Here is a 13,845-nt window from a genome sequence, read left to right as displayed (position 1 = left end):
CCAGAAGGGACTTCTTGGGAGTCACCAGGAATTAACAGTTGAATAATAACTATGTAAATGCTATAAAGGAAATAGTATGAATTTGTTTAATTGGGGGTGATCATTAATAGCTGGGTTCTGTATTTTAAAACATAGATGAAATAAAAGGACAATAAGAGGAAGGGGGCAGGAAGGAATCCCAAGGATGGAGGAGATTGGAGAAAATAAAGAGGGAATGGGAAAGAGTGTTTAGGAGTTCTGTGTAAATCCTCCCCATAACTCAAATGATCAGACGGTAATCTATCCCTAAGGTTGAGGGTCAAAGTCCTATAAGTGAAGATTGTACCTCCTTTGGATTGCAAGAGAAGCAGTCCAAGCATTCATAGGGAGAGTACAGAGTTCAGCAAAGCACAGTCATTTGGGGATTGGTTTACATGTTATGTTGACATTTTATTTGCAGTTTTAGAGTAAGTGGAATGCAGGAGAGAAGAGGGAAAAATCAGGATGTGGGGCGGGGGTGGGGGGGGGGAATTAATACAAGAAATATATATGGAAGTTTACCAACAGAAACCAAGCTATATTCAGGAACACAATCATGAATGCAACATAATCAGACACAGGTGAGACATTGACCAGAGACAGATACATGACATCAAACAGCTAACTATCACAATTATTTCAAGTTTTTCAACAAGCTAAACAATTACTCTCAATGGTCTTCCTAAAGTGACATCTTTGAATGTAAAAGGGATAAATCATGTCATTAACAGGGGGAAAAGCCATGGTAGAATAGAATTTATTTAAAAAAAAAAAAATCACACAGATTATTCTTGTTCAATAAACTCATTTCAGGATGGATAAATCATTGTCATGAAAGCTAATTGGTTTCAGCAGACATTTTTTGCTTCAACCAAAGAAAAGAACAGACTAGCGGGCATAGTAAACACATACCTTTTCAAATTAAAGATCAATTTAAGGATAAGGAAGGACAATTCACATGGTTGAAGAGGACAATTGCTGGGTTTTTAATATCAGTTATACTCCCAACCAAAAATCTTTTTTAAGGATTTCTTTAAAACACTGCCAACACTTTGGGAAAAGGAAAATTATACTTGGAGGAGACTTCAAATGCACACAGAATCCATACTGGGACAGATCTTATTAAAAAAAAAAAAAAAAAAAAAGACAAGGTGGATAGACAAGCAGATGCAGCACTAACTTCCTTGTGTCAACAATTCACTCTCTCAGATTGCTGGAGAGAACTGCATACAGGGGAAAGAGATTACACATTTTATTCATACCATCATCCGTTACATACTAGAATAACGCTAATGTTAATCCCTAAAACCCTAATGAAGCAGACGAGTTCTGCAATAGTTGTCAACATTACATGGTCAGATCATACACCAGCTAAAGTAATACTTGCTGGCTGGTTTGGGTCACAAAGGTCACTTTTTTGGAAAATGAACTGCTTGCTTCCCCAAAACAAAGATCAGATTGCAGCACCATTGCAGATTGCAGGACACTATTCAATACTTTCAAATAAATTATACAGACAATATAAAGAGAGGCCTTCTCTGGGAGGCAGATAAAGCAGTATTTAGGGGGCAGTTGACAAGGACAGCCTCTCAATTGAAAAAAAGGAAGTTCAAGAAAAAAATAGAATTAGCACAGGAGATAAAAAGGTCTCAAGACATTCATAAAAGATGCAGGTTCAAAAAAAAATCCCACAAAAGCAACATAACTAATTAAGATGAGGGGGGAAATATATATGTTGATGATAGAAGCCACTGAAAAAGCCCTTAGGTTTACAAATCACAAGTTCTATGAAAAAGGAAATAAAAGTGATAGCCTATTGGCTAAAAGCTTTAAGGTATTCAAGAGCATCATCTTCCATTGATTATGGGGGGAGAGGGAGGGGGAAATCAGCAAAAGATAGTTATGCACCCTGCTGAAATGTGCTATTTTAGCTGTTTATTATAAAAATCTCCATACCTCAGATACTCCAACTTCTGAAGTTATTCAAAAATATCTGAAAGTAGTAAGTTCACCAAAGATGAGCAAAATTGATAAAGAAACTTTAGACAAAGAAATAACAGAAGAAATCCTAGAGGTAATAGCAAGTATGACAGAGGTAAAATTCCACGACCTAATGGCTTGCCAGCTGAATTTTACCAGGTATTTAGGGAGGGTATTGCTGGGTCCCTTGAGAGGCACCTTCAACGCTATTGTGTTAGGGAAGGAACTTCCTCAACCTATGAAAAAAGCTACTGTGGTTCTTCTCCCTAAAGATGGAAAAGACCTTACCTTAAGCAGCTCCTAACAGCCCTTACCACTACTGAATCACAAAAAAGATTTTAGCAAAAAATACGAGATAGTCAATTGCCATCTTATATAAATCCTGATCAATCTGTATTTGTTAAGAATAGACAGATTTGGAGGGTACCTGTAATTATCCATAATGCCAGATGAAAAAAAGATCCATTTCTTTTTTTTAATCACTAGACTCAGAGAAAACCTTTGATAGAATAGAGTGGAATTTCCTTGTTTCAAGGCTTGTCCCATATGGATTTTGGCCACCAGTTCCTTAAATGGATAACTGCTTTTCTACACCAGCCAAAAGCAGCTCAGAGTTAATGGGCTAAATCTCCCCTATTTGAATTGCACAGAGGGCCTAGGCAGGGATGTCCAATGTCTTCTCTACTTTTTGCACTGGCCATGGAGACACTTTTTCACAAGGATAAAGAACAACAAATCTACCACAGGAATAAAACTTGCGGGAACGCATCAGAAAACAGCATTATATGCAGATGTAATCATATTTTTACCTAAAACAAAAGTATTTTCCTAAAATTAGTTGCTAAAGAAATCCACAACTTTGGTATTGGATTTAAAGTAAATTACGCCAAAACTGAAATGCTAGCCATACATTAGCCAAACTCTGAAACATCACTCCTCAAGAAAACATTTGGGTACAAATGGGAAACAATTCTATAAGATACTTGGGAGCTCAACTCTCAAAATAACCTAGAAGAGTGCTCTGATTAATTGTCAAACCACTACTTCAGCAAATGACAAAAGAGTTGTAGTGCTGGGGGAAGTATGCAATTTCTTGGGTGGGAGAACAGTCACAGTCAAAATGAACATTCTGCCAAGGATATTCTTCTTGTTCCAAAGTCTTTCTTTGATTATTCCAGAAAAAAACTCTAACAGGAATACAGAGGATGCTATTCCATATAAATTCTAACAAGACAAGACCAAGACTGAGTGCAGATACTTTGGACAGACCCGTTAAAACAGCTGTTCCAAATATTTTATGGTACTATCAAGCCAGCCATCTCAAAGCAGTAGTAGAGCTGGGGTGATATAATGCAGCCATACGCTGGGTCTTTACTGAACAAGAAAATTGCATCAGTGTAAATATCACTAGCCAACTGCAGTCTGTGCACTCATCTTATATAAATTTAGATCAAACTGGATTTGTTTAATAAAATAGATTTAACAAAAAAAAAAAAATCACACACTTCAAAAATTTACACACATCCTTAAGCAACTCTATGGGTTTGGGATAGATCTAGAGATAAGTTATTTTTCCTCACCAATGACACCCATTGCAAATAATCCAGAACTTAACCCTAAGCACAAACCAGAGAGCTTCAAAGATTGGGAGAGTCATAGAATACACACGGTTATTCAGTAAAGAAACTTTTGTAACTTATTTGGAGATCAAAATTAACTTTAACTGGCCCATTCTCCCCTAGTACCAGTACTTTCAAGTCAGGCATTATGTTTCTCAACACTATGGAAAACCTGTTTTATACAGAAAGCTAACTTTAATAGAAGTGATGGCATCCAGTCAATTAGGAAACCAATAATTAACTACTTTATATCAATCTTTGCAGACAATTTTCCTAACAAAATCATGCCCATAGATAACATACTGGGAAAAGGATGTAGACAGACAAGTTACCCAGAGAAAATAGATTTGAACTAGAAAAGAGGACCAGCAATCTCAGTCTGTAGCACAATAAATAAAGTTTAAGATACTGTTTCAATGCTATCTCATACAAGTGAGTTGGGTGGGAGAGGGGGCGGGGAGAGAGAGAGAATGGGGATAAATAGGAGTTGTGTGTTTAAATCCTTTGCATTACACTGAAAGTTTACTCAATTTACCCAATAATATGCTTTATTTAAAAAAAAAATTCCAAAATTATCCTTTTCAACTGAGAAAAGCGTCAAGAGTGAACAAAGGAGAACCGAATGAATAAAATCATAGAAAAGAAATGAAATTTAAGCTACATATTAGGAATTATTCCCCACCAACAAGCTGAAGTAGGACTATCCTGCACTTACTAGGGTGAAAAATCGGGACGTGGGTGGGAGGTAATAGATGCCTATATAAGAGAAAGCCCCAAATATCAGGACTGTCCCTATAAAATCGGGACCCCTGGTCATCCTAGCACCTACTGAATTCAGTGAGAGCTTGACCACAGACAGGAAAAGGCACGAGGAGTAAAAACACATGCCTGCTCATTGTCCCAATTTAAAACTGTCTCTCTCAGAAGCAATGGGCATTTGGTTGTTAAATGAGAACTAAGATTGAGTCCACCTACATAGGCAGCTGTTTCCTCTTCATCACAATGTGGGTATCTGGATTTGCCACAATTTCAAGACAATCAGTTTTTGGCCAACAGAAATCCTGCATGGATAGCTAATCTTATTTGCAGATGCAAACTACAACAGCATAATGAGGTGTTATTCAAATTGTTCAGCTAGTAAAAACCACTCTTTTTGAGGAGAATTTAAAAAAAAAAAAAAAAAGAGAGAGACTTAAAATTTCAGGCATCTTTACAATAAGAACTCCAGTGTAAATTAAGTAAGCTTTACTGGCTATATTATCTGCTGTAAACCAATCTCTTTGTATAACAATGAGCTGTTTATGGTGCTAAATCAGGGATTGGTTGTGAGAAACAGAAAGAGGGGAGGGATGAAGGAGCAGTGTGAAAACAATCAGATGCTTTCTGGAACAGACATATTTACACCAAAGAATAAAAACTGCTTTCAGGACAATGATACGCACCTTAAATACAGAAAGATTAAATACAAGGTTTAGACTTACTTCTAGATCTAACGGCAATGTCAAAAAGAATCGGGCTCTTAGGTTAGAAAAGTCCCATCACATAGACTATTTGGAAGTAGGGTGTTTAAAGGACTAGATAAAAATACTTTAGGAAACCTACACTGGAAAGGGGTACTCTATTGTGAGTGACCTGATCTCTCTCTCTTCCATCTCTAATTTCCTTTATTTTAAATCAACAAATCTACATATTACTTAATCTATAGAAAAACTCACCCACTTTCAGATGCACTCACTATATACTGTTTTTCACTGGAAGCAGAGGCTTTGGACAAACATGTAATTGAAGCTGTGTGACCAAACAGCAGCGCTCTGGGATTAATCTAGAATTACAGAAGTAAAGTATACAGTAAACTCACTGTACCTACTATTAGCAGAGCAGTTAAATCACATAACCAGAAAGACAAAAAAAGTTTGCCAGAGGTTTTTATCTATATAAATGCATTATTAGTGCAGCTGTGGTAATATAATATTTTAAGAGTATTTTATGACGAGCAAGCTCTATGACAAGCTGGTCTGCTGTGCAAGAGAACCAACTGCCAACAGGTGCTGGAATGAAAGTATTTGAAAGTCCCATAACTTTATTCAAGCTGGCTCTACCAAGGGTTTTTTAATTGGATGCTAAATTTGGATAAATCATGCTGTATTGCTACAAAAATAATTAATTCATAGTTTTCATTAAGCCATGTCCTTCCCCAAAATTAAAGGTTTTAAATTTAAAGTTTAAAATAAAACAAAAAATGATTCAAATTTATGAAAGACCATATCTACTTCATGTCCTATAGATAGTATTTCCTCTGTTAAAAATATACACTCCCCCCAAAGATTTGTGGTTGTATTAAATACTTGCATGTTTTGCATGGGTTCAAAAAACAAGTGCCTTTAACTGCTTGAGAACCACAGTTATCCAATAGAACGCCACTGCCTGATTTGTATTACTGCTTTTATAAGAGGATTACTTTTTAACTGAGAACTACACCTCTACCTCGATATAACGCTGTCCTCGGGAGCCAAAAAAATCTTACCGCATTATAGGTGAAACCGCATTATATTGAACTTGCTTTGATCCACCGGAGTGCGCAGCCCCACTCCCCCCGGAGCACTGCTTTACCGCATTATATCCGAATTCTTGTTATATCGGGTCACGTTATATCGAGGTAGCGGTGTATTTGTTTCCAACAAATCACTATAGGCCATAACAGCCCATTTGAGATGGGCACTTGCAGCTGAGAGTGTCAGCAGCTGAAACCTGTAAGTAAGCAGTCTCAGTCTCAACTACTAATCCCCCTTCTGATCCTGTTTCTACAGAAAGAAAGGTTAAAGAATACAGATGTGCTTTTTTAAAAGTTAGTATTTAAAAAACATTAAATGTAAATTTCCAAGATTTGATGTCTGTTTTCATAAACCAATCAGCTGAAGCTGAAAGAAATGCAGCAGCTTTTGCAGCTTCTGGGTCAATAAAGGTCAGACATGGGAAGGGAAATATTGGCTTTAAAAAATTAATTACCCTAGTCAACATTAGCTTCCACGGAGCAAGGATTGGAAAGGCATGTGTGAGAACTCTCATTTCAGCTACTGGCTGTCAGCTGAGATGAGCAATTACTGGCTTCAAACCCCAACTAAAAAGTTTACCTACATTCGTCATTCATGTCAAATTGATCTAGCAGTTTGTCCCCCAAAACTAAAAGGCCCAGAAACAAGTGACACGAGATACCAATCTTCAGCTGGATTTATTGATTTTCCATGTTGCAATGATTTTTTTATTTAAAAAAAATCAAATCTCTTCTGTAAAAAAAAAAAAAAAAAAAACACTAAGCCTATGAATAGGCACTAGGGTTTAGAGTTTTTGGCCAACAGAAATCCTGCATGGATAGCTAATCTGATTTGCAGATGCAAACTACAACTGCATAACTGAGGTGTTATTCAACTTGTTTACCCAGTACAAATACTCTTTTTGAGGAGAATTTAAAAAAAGACTTAACAGTTAAGTCATCTTTACTATAAGAACTGCAGTGTATATTAAGTTAGCTGTACTGGCTAAATTATCTATTGTAGACCAAGCTCTTAACATAACACTGAGTTGTTCATGGTGCAAAATCAGGGATTAGTTGTGAGAAAGAGGGGAGGGATAAAGGAGCAGTGTGAAAACAATTGCATATTTTCTGGAACAGACATAATTACACCAAAGAATAAAATATGCTTTCAGGACAATGATACGCACCTTTAAATACAGAAATATTAAATTCAAGATTTAGACTTACTTCTAGATTTAATGAAAGGTCCCAGAGAGATATCTGTCCATCATGACATCCCGTGACAATCATTGAAACATCATCCATTAACAGTATGGCTGATATGCAGTGTGTGGGAGCTTTGCGACCCCAAAGCACGATTGGTAGAACAAGGCTGTTTCCTGCCATTTTGCTTTCACTCCTGTAAATTTTATGAAGATCATAAATATCAGAGTTTCAGGACTTTTGTCATTTTTGCAGCCTTAAGGATTTAAAAACCCCAAACCAAAACTCTATAAACTGTGCAAAAAGATTACGGTGTTGGTCAGAGCTGATTCACTTACCACATCCTCATCCCCTGACAAACTTAACAACATCATCATCAATTATACCTACTGTAAAATACAAAATGTGCTCAAGATTTTTTTTCCCTAGTCATTGAACATTTTAAAATGGTGTCTTTAAATACTAACCAGGGACAGAATAATAGATACTTTAAGAAATCATCTGTAAAACTCAGTGGTTTGTGATATTATTAGAACCTCAAGATGCATGCAAGAGTTTGTATTATAATATATGATTGCTTACACTTTTTTAACAGGTGGCTTTTCAACACTGAACTCAGTCATTTTTCCCCAAGTGTCATTCTTCTCTTACCCAAAGTGTTTAAGAAGTAAATGTCTGAAGTGGTGTATACTCGTATGTATTTGCTAGATGCACAGTCAACAGAGACCTGACATGGTTTGTATTCCTCCCCATTTATCTGACATTTAAAAAATACTGACTTGAAAAATACTTTGATATTTTAAAAATCTCAACTGAAAGTAGACACTGTAATATTCTGTAGATTAACTGCATAAATCCTAAAAGTATTTTTATTTGAATTGAATTATTCTGAGCTGATATTGTGGGAGTTTTTTTTCTAAATTACATTTATCATATTGAAATGCATAAAGTGTGCTGTACTAGCCAGAGTTACGATTCAGAGAACAGTCAAAGGTTATTACAATCTCCTCGGTCATATTCAGACTAGTCTACAGTATGTTACGCTGAATCATTGTGACCCCAAGCAATTAAAAAAAAAAAAAAAAAAAAAGTCAGACCCCAAAACATCATGAGATTCGCTAAAACAAAAGATGATTGCTACGACGACATCAGCAGATTTTTGAAAATAATATATTTTAGGTTCTTTTTATTTGCCTTCTGCATTTTGAGCCTTTACGGTACACTCATGGCACATTTTTAAGTTTGTCTCTGCATCCACGAGGACATCTTTTCCCCTAATGAAAGCCAGATTTTCATGTCAACAGAAGACTCCAAGAGCTGGTGCTTTAAGAAGAACACCAACTACTGACAGACTTTGATAAAAATCGTAAGTGTTGGCAACACTGACTTTTTCTGCTTCCTCCCTGTCTCAGTATTGCCAACTCCAACCATTCAAGAGACGTGAGTCACATCCCAAAAAGCCATGAATTTCACTTAGAAATCATGAGATTTTAAAAACAATTTTGTTTCTATTTGCTTTTTGAGTCTCTAGAGTTCATGTTTTCAAGCTTTTCTCTGCAACTATGAGGGCTAGAAGGTTTTTTTTGGGGGGAGGGCTAAATGGAAGCTAAGATTCTCAAATCAGTTAAGTTCTGAGACCTTCCCCCCACCCCCAACACCAAATATCTCAAGATTCACAATAAAAAAAAAAAAAACCTCAACAAAGTTGGCAACATGGCTGCCTTGCAGCAACTGGGACAATGGTGCTAAGTGAAAGGCAGGTGACAGAGATTTAAAAAAAAAAAAAAAAAATTATCAGACAACCAGAAAGCCAGATTCAACAGGGTCTAGAAAGCAGAGGGGGAAAGAGAGCCTCCAGCAAAACTCAGATGTTTGAATAGGTCTAAAAGTAGCTATTTCACTTGAACCAATGGGTGTATTATCCAGTTTGGAACGGGTGGAGTGGGGAGAGTCAGCGGACTGCAAAAACAAGATTAATAAATTGTCTTTATCTACTTTTTTTTTTTTTTTTTTTACCAATTCTTGTATTTAAACTTGGAATAGAATGGGATTTAACATTAAGAGAAGTTCATTTCTGGTTTGAACACAAAGCCTACGGAGGTTTCTGTCCTTCTAGCACATGCCAGATGGTTCCCTCTACCACACAGCTAACCTTTAAAGCGCTTTAAAGTTTCTTTTCAAAGCCAAAATACTGTTTCGAATTTAGCCCCAAACAGATTAGGTATATTTTGTAACTGGTTAGCCACACACTCAAAGGTGGCCTAGCAGACTGAAACTGCAGAAGAGCCTGATTCCTCAGCTCTGTTGGCAGCTCCCTGCCAGGGGCCCGGCTGTGCCCCGGGCTCCTGGCAGTCTGCACCCCATTCCCCACCAGAAGCCAGGCAGCCTTGTCAATTTTGCGGCTGGGAGCCATGAAATTGACGAGATAGCCTGGCTCCCAGTGGGGAGCGGGAAAGCCACTGGGGGCTTCTCACCTCTCCCTTCCTCAACCGTAGCAGGGGAGGGGTGAGCCTCCTCGCCTCTCACCTCAACTCCCAGCTGGGAGTGGGGTCCAGCTGTCCAGGCTTCTTGCCCCAGATCCCAGCCAGGAGCAGGGTTCATTCCCCCCCCCCCCCCAACCTCCCAGCCGGGAGCAGGTCCAGCCACCCAGCTCTCCAGAGGAGCGGGGGCAGTGGTGCTCTAGCTGCCCAGCTTTCTTGCCAATTTCACTGCTTCTTCCATGAAATTGACAAGACAGCCAATAGGGGACCTAAGTAAGGCAGTGTCTACACAGACACTGCGTCACCCCACCTACACCAACATAAGCCCTACCCCTACGCCTCTCGTGGAGGTGGAGTTATTATGTCAGTATAGTAAGACAGTTACATCAGTGGGACAAGGCTGTAGTGTAGACACTGTCATAATTAGGTCAATGTAAACTGCCTTACGTTGACCTAACTGTGTAGTGTAGACCAGCCCTGGGTTATCTCACCCAAAAGACTTGTGCCTGTCTACACTATAACTTCCACCATTTCTGGAAAATTTTGATAACATAAATGCAACCTTGGTCTCAGAACCACCAACAGCAGCATATGATGAGTTTGTGCTTGGATGGGCAGCAAGTTGACAGTTAACAGCTAACTTGTTATGTAATCAGTGCCTTTCTAAATTTTCTACCCATGTTGCCATAACACATACTGTATAGCTAAGTGACCTCTCCTCTAAGAGGATGGCATTTTCAAAGGAAACATAGCAATTTTTAATACTAGCTTAGAACACTGTTACAGAAAAATGTTCTTATAAAAAGGCAGCAAATATGTAGCAGCTATTATAAAATGTGGCTCAATTCTGAAAAAACAGTTAAGTAAAAACCCAGTACTTTCTTACTCAACAGAATTGCTGAACTGTGTGTATTCAGAGCCAGAATTGTAGACCTTTTTTTCCATCAATTGTTTTTTACCGCTTTTTATTCCAGTAATCCATGCAGATGCAACAATACTATTGGAGATTAAGGTGAATTCTGGCTAGCACATTTTTAACATAATTGCTAACCAAGTTATAATTCCGGGCCCAAATTCTGCTCCCAGTGAAGAGAGACATGTTGCACAGATGCAACTGAGAGCAGAATTTTATCAACAGAATCTTTATTAATGGTACTGAAGCATAAGCCAGAAAGAAAAAAGCATGACAATTATTTATTAGCAGTATTACAAGGGGGTCTAGACTAAGATCTCTGTTTTAATTTGCAAAGTTGGCAGTTTAAAAAAAAAAATATCTTTTTTTTTTTTTTAACTTTGTAACCAAATAAATGTTATATGTAAAACTGCATTATGGGTTTCCAAAGTCATTTTTCAGAGAAGTACTGCACTTTATAAAAACTATCATTTGAGGTACGCTGGTACTATTTGTGACATAGTTCAGTAAATTAGAGTAGTTCTGGTCCATGGTGATTTCCTATGATAGCCTCATGGCTGCTGACCAATTGGAATTATTACCTAATGCCAATTTATTATGGTGTGTCCAAAGTTTAATATCTTATTAATGTGCTGAATACATGCTGACACACCTCATCAGGACAAAAAAATTGATTTCCTGATACTGGAAATCAGATTTTTGTTGTTGTTGCTGCTGCCCCTTCACATCTCCCCTCTTCTCCCCCTCCCCATAGTTTTAGAGGGTAGAAAATGCTCTGATATTCGAATTCTAACCATTAAAAACATAACTAGAATGAATGACAGAAGATTACCTTTGTGCTTACAAATATATTTTTTCCTTAGCACCCTAAAAAGTTTATCCATCATTTATGTGATGTTTTTATATCTACTTTGACTGTGTTTATAACATATGAATCAGACATAGTGAAAGGCTGCTTATGCAGAGCTTGTCAATTTGATTCCAATAACTTCTGTTTACATCAATCCTCTGCTATCTAAACTACATATCTCCCCTTTGGCATGGAACATGTTTACGCCAATCAAGCATGAGGAAATCTGTACAGAGTAAAAGTAAACTATATACACAAGATTTTCCATCACTTTCCAACTAACTTGCTTAGCTTAAATTACCTTAGTAATGACTTTTATGATGTATTTTGCATTTAATAAATAAAAATGTTGAAACTTAAATTACACCTGCATCATTTTATAAGGTGACAGTCCAGTTTATAAAAGCATCCACAGAAAGATCCATTTCATCTCCTTTTATTTACTAACAATTCATAAAAGTGTAACAAACAGGGCACAGTCTCACATATCTCACTCATTTTGGAATCAAATGTACTTGTGTGGGGGCTTGGCTACACTTGCGAGTTAGAGCGCATTAAAGCAGCCCCACACACCCTAACTCACTACCCGTCCACAAGGCACTGACTCCGTGGCTAGAGTGCTCCTGGTAATCCACCTTGGCGAGAAGCAGAACGCTTGGTGTGCCTTGGGTGAAACGCCCGGGCGTCGGTGTGAATGAGGTGTTGCATTACTGCGCTCTGTGGCCACGCCAGTGCGCTTGCAGCTGTCAGTGTGGACAGACTGCAGCGCTTTCTCTACTGCGCTCTACGAAGGCTCGTTTAACTCAAAGCGCTCTACATTTGCAAGTGTAGCCATGTCCTAAGTTTCAACACTATGTCACAATTCAAAACTGAAACGGCTAAATATCTGAGTATTGAGTGGAGAAAAGGGGTGGAGAAAAGGGCTGTGCTAAAAGGTGGAAATGCCATTCCTCCTGCATACTGTTCTGTAGATGTGCATGACACTTTATGGATAATTAAAAACACCCTATCTCCTAGGACCTTAAAAATTAGTTTTATATATATATATATATATATACACACATATACATATACATATACATACACACACACACACATATATATGCATACACAGCAAGGGATGACAACCAACCATGGTGATATGAAAGGAAAAGGTGAAAGATCTGTGTCTTGAGTTCCTTGTTAAAAACAAAAATACATTTAACGTTAAAATTTTGAATCAGTGGCCAGAGTTGAGACCAGCACAGAAGCAAGCGATAGAAGACATGCTGTACTTTTTTACAGCAATCAACAGCCCTTAAACCTGATGCTCTCTAGCTCCATATCTGTAGTAAGCAGTAAATTAGTGACTGACACAGGCTTGGTATTTTATCCTGTGCAACATTTGTTTGGAGTTTCAAGTCAGATCTTACCTTCCCGAATTTCTCGCTCATATAAGATAAGTAACTTAAAACTGCTAGAAAGGAAACCTGCTAAATGCAACAAATAACCCCCTAAACAGAAATATTTCAAAACTAAATTATCTACTGCAGGGGTTGGGATGAGATAGACTGCTACATCTGCATCTCCTGGAAGACACTACACTGGATATGTTTAAGAGAGATCCAAGCCATACCAGGAATCAAAATATTTTTGAAATCCAAAGTATCCCCATGGCCAGTTCTAAAGAAGCTGGGACACTTACAGTAGTAACTGTATTGACAACCTTCTCTATCATCATCAATTTTTATTGAAGTAGTATCTAAGAACCACATACAGTGATCAAGGTTCCATTGTACTGGGCACTGTACAAATACAGTCCCAGCCACGAAGAGCTCACTAGCTAATGACTTAATTCTAAGGCTGTGTCTACACTACCACTTTCAGCGCTAAAACTTTAGTCGTTCAGGGGTGTGAAAAAAGTTTTAGCACTGAAAAGCGCCAGTACAGACAGTGCTTTATCGTCCCTCGTTCAGGGTGGTTATTTTTTAATCACCGGGAGAGCTCTCCCCGGCGATAAAGCGTGACTCCACTGCCCATGTCACAGCGCTGCCGCGGCCACGGTGTAACTTGCGCAGTGTAGACGTACCCTAACTATTCCTTCAGCTTCGTCCACCACAAGTATCTTTTAGCATGTTACCAGAGCTCAGACTCTAACTAAACTACAAAGTAACTGACTTAGGTCTTGTCTACGCTTAAAATGCTGAAGCTGCGCCACTGTAGTAGTTCAGTGAATACACTACCTACATCTATAGGAGAGATTCTCCCAC

General features: G+C 38.0%; 1 protein-coding gene across 2 annotated transcripts in view; it reads right to left on the bottom strand.

Annotated features, from left to right (window-relative positions):
* WDR7 (WD repeat domain 7) overlaps nucleotides 1-7,542 on the bottom strand; it is a 329,543-nt gene extending 322,001 nt beyond the window's left edge. The window contains exons 1-2 of one of the 2 annotated variants that reach the window (XM_065406020.1): nucleotides 7,378-7,542; nucleotides 5,333-5,439 (exon numbers count right to left, since the gene is read on the bottom strand). In XM_065406020.1, coding sequence (XP_065262092.1) covers nucleotides 5,333-5,439; nucleotides 7,378-7,536 — 266 coding nt within the window. In that variant the 5' untranslated portion in view covers nucleotides 7,537-7,542. The remainder of the gene's footprint in view (nucleotides 1-5,332; nucleotides 5,440-7,377) is intronic. The other variant, XM_065406019.1, reaches the window with a different exon arrangement.
* Between the last annotated feature and the right edge of the window lie 6,303 nt (nucleotides 7,543-13,845).

This window comes from Emys orbicularis, chromosome 6 (genome assembly GCF_028017835.1).
Source record: "Emys orbicularis isolate rEmyOrb1 chromosome 6, rEmyOrb1.hap1, whole genome shotgun sequence".
In the NCBI taxonomy this organism is placed as follows: domain Eukaryota; kingdom Metazoa; phylum Chordata; order Testudines; family Emydidae; genus Emys; species Emys orbicularis.
This window is presented reverse-complemented; position numbering and strand designations above follow the sequence as displayed.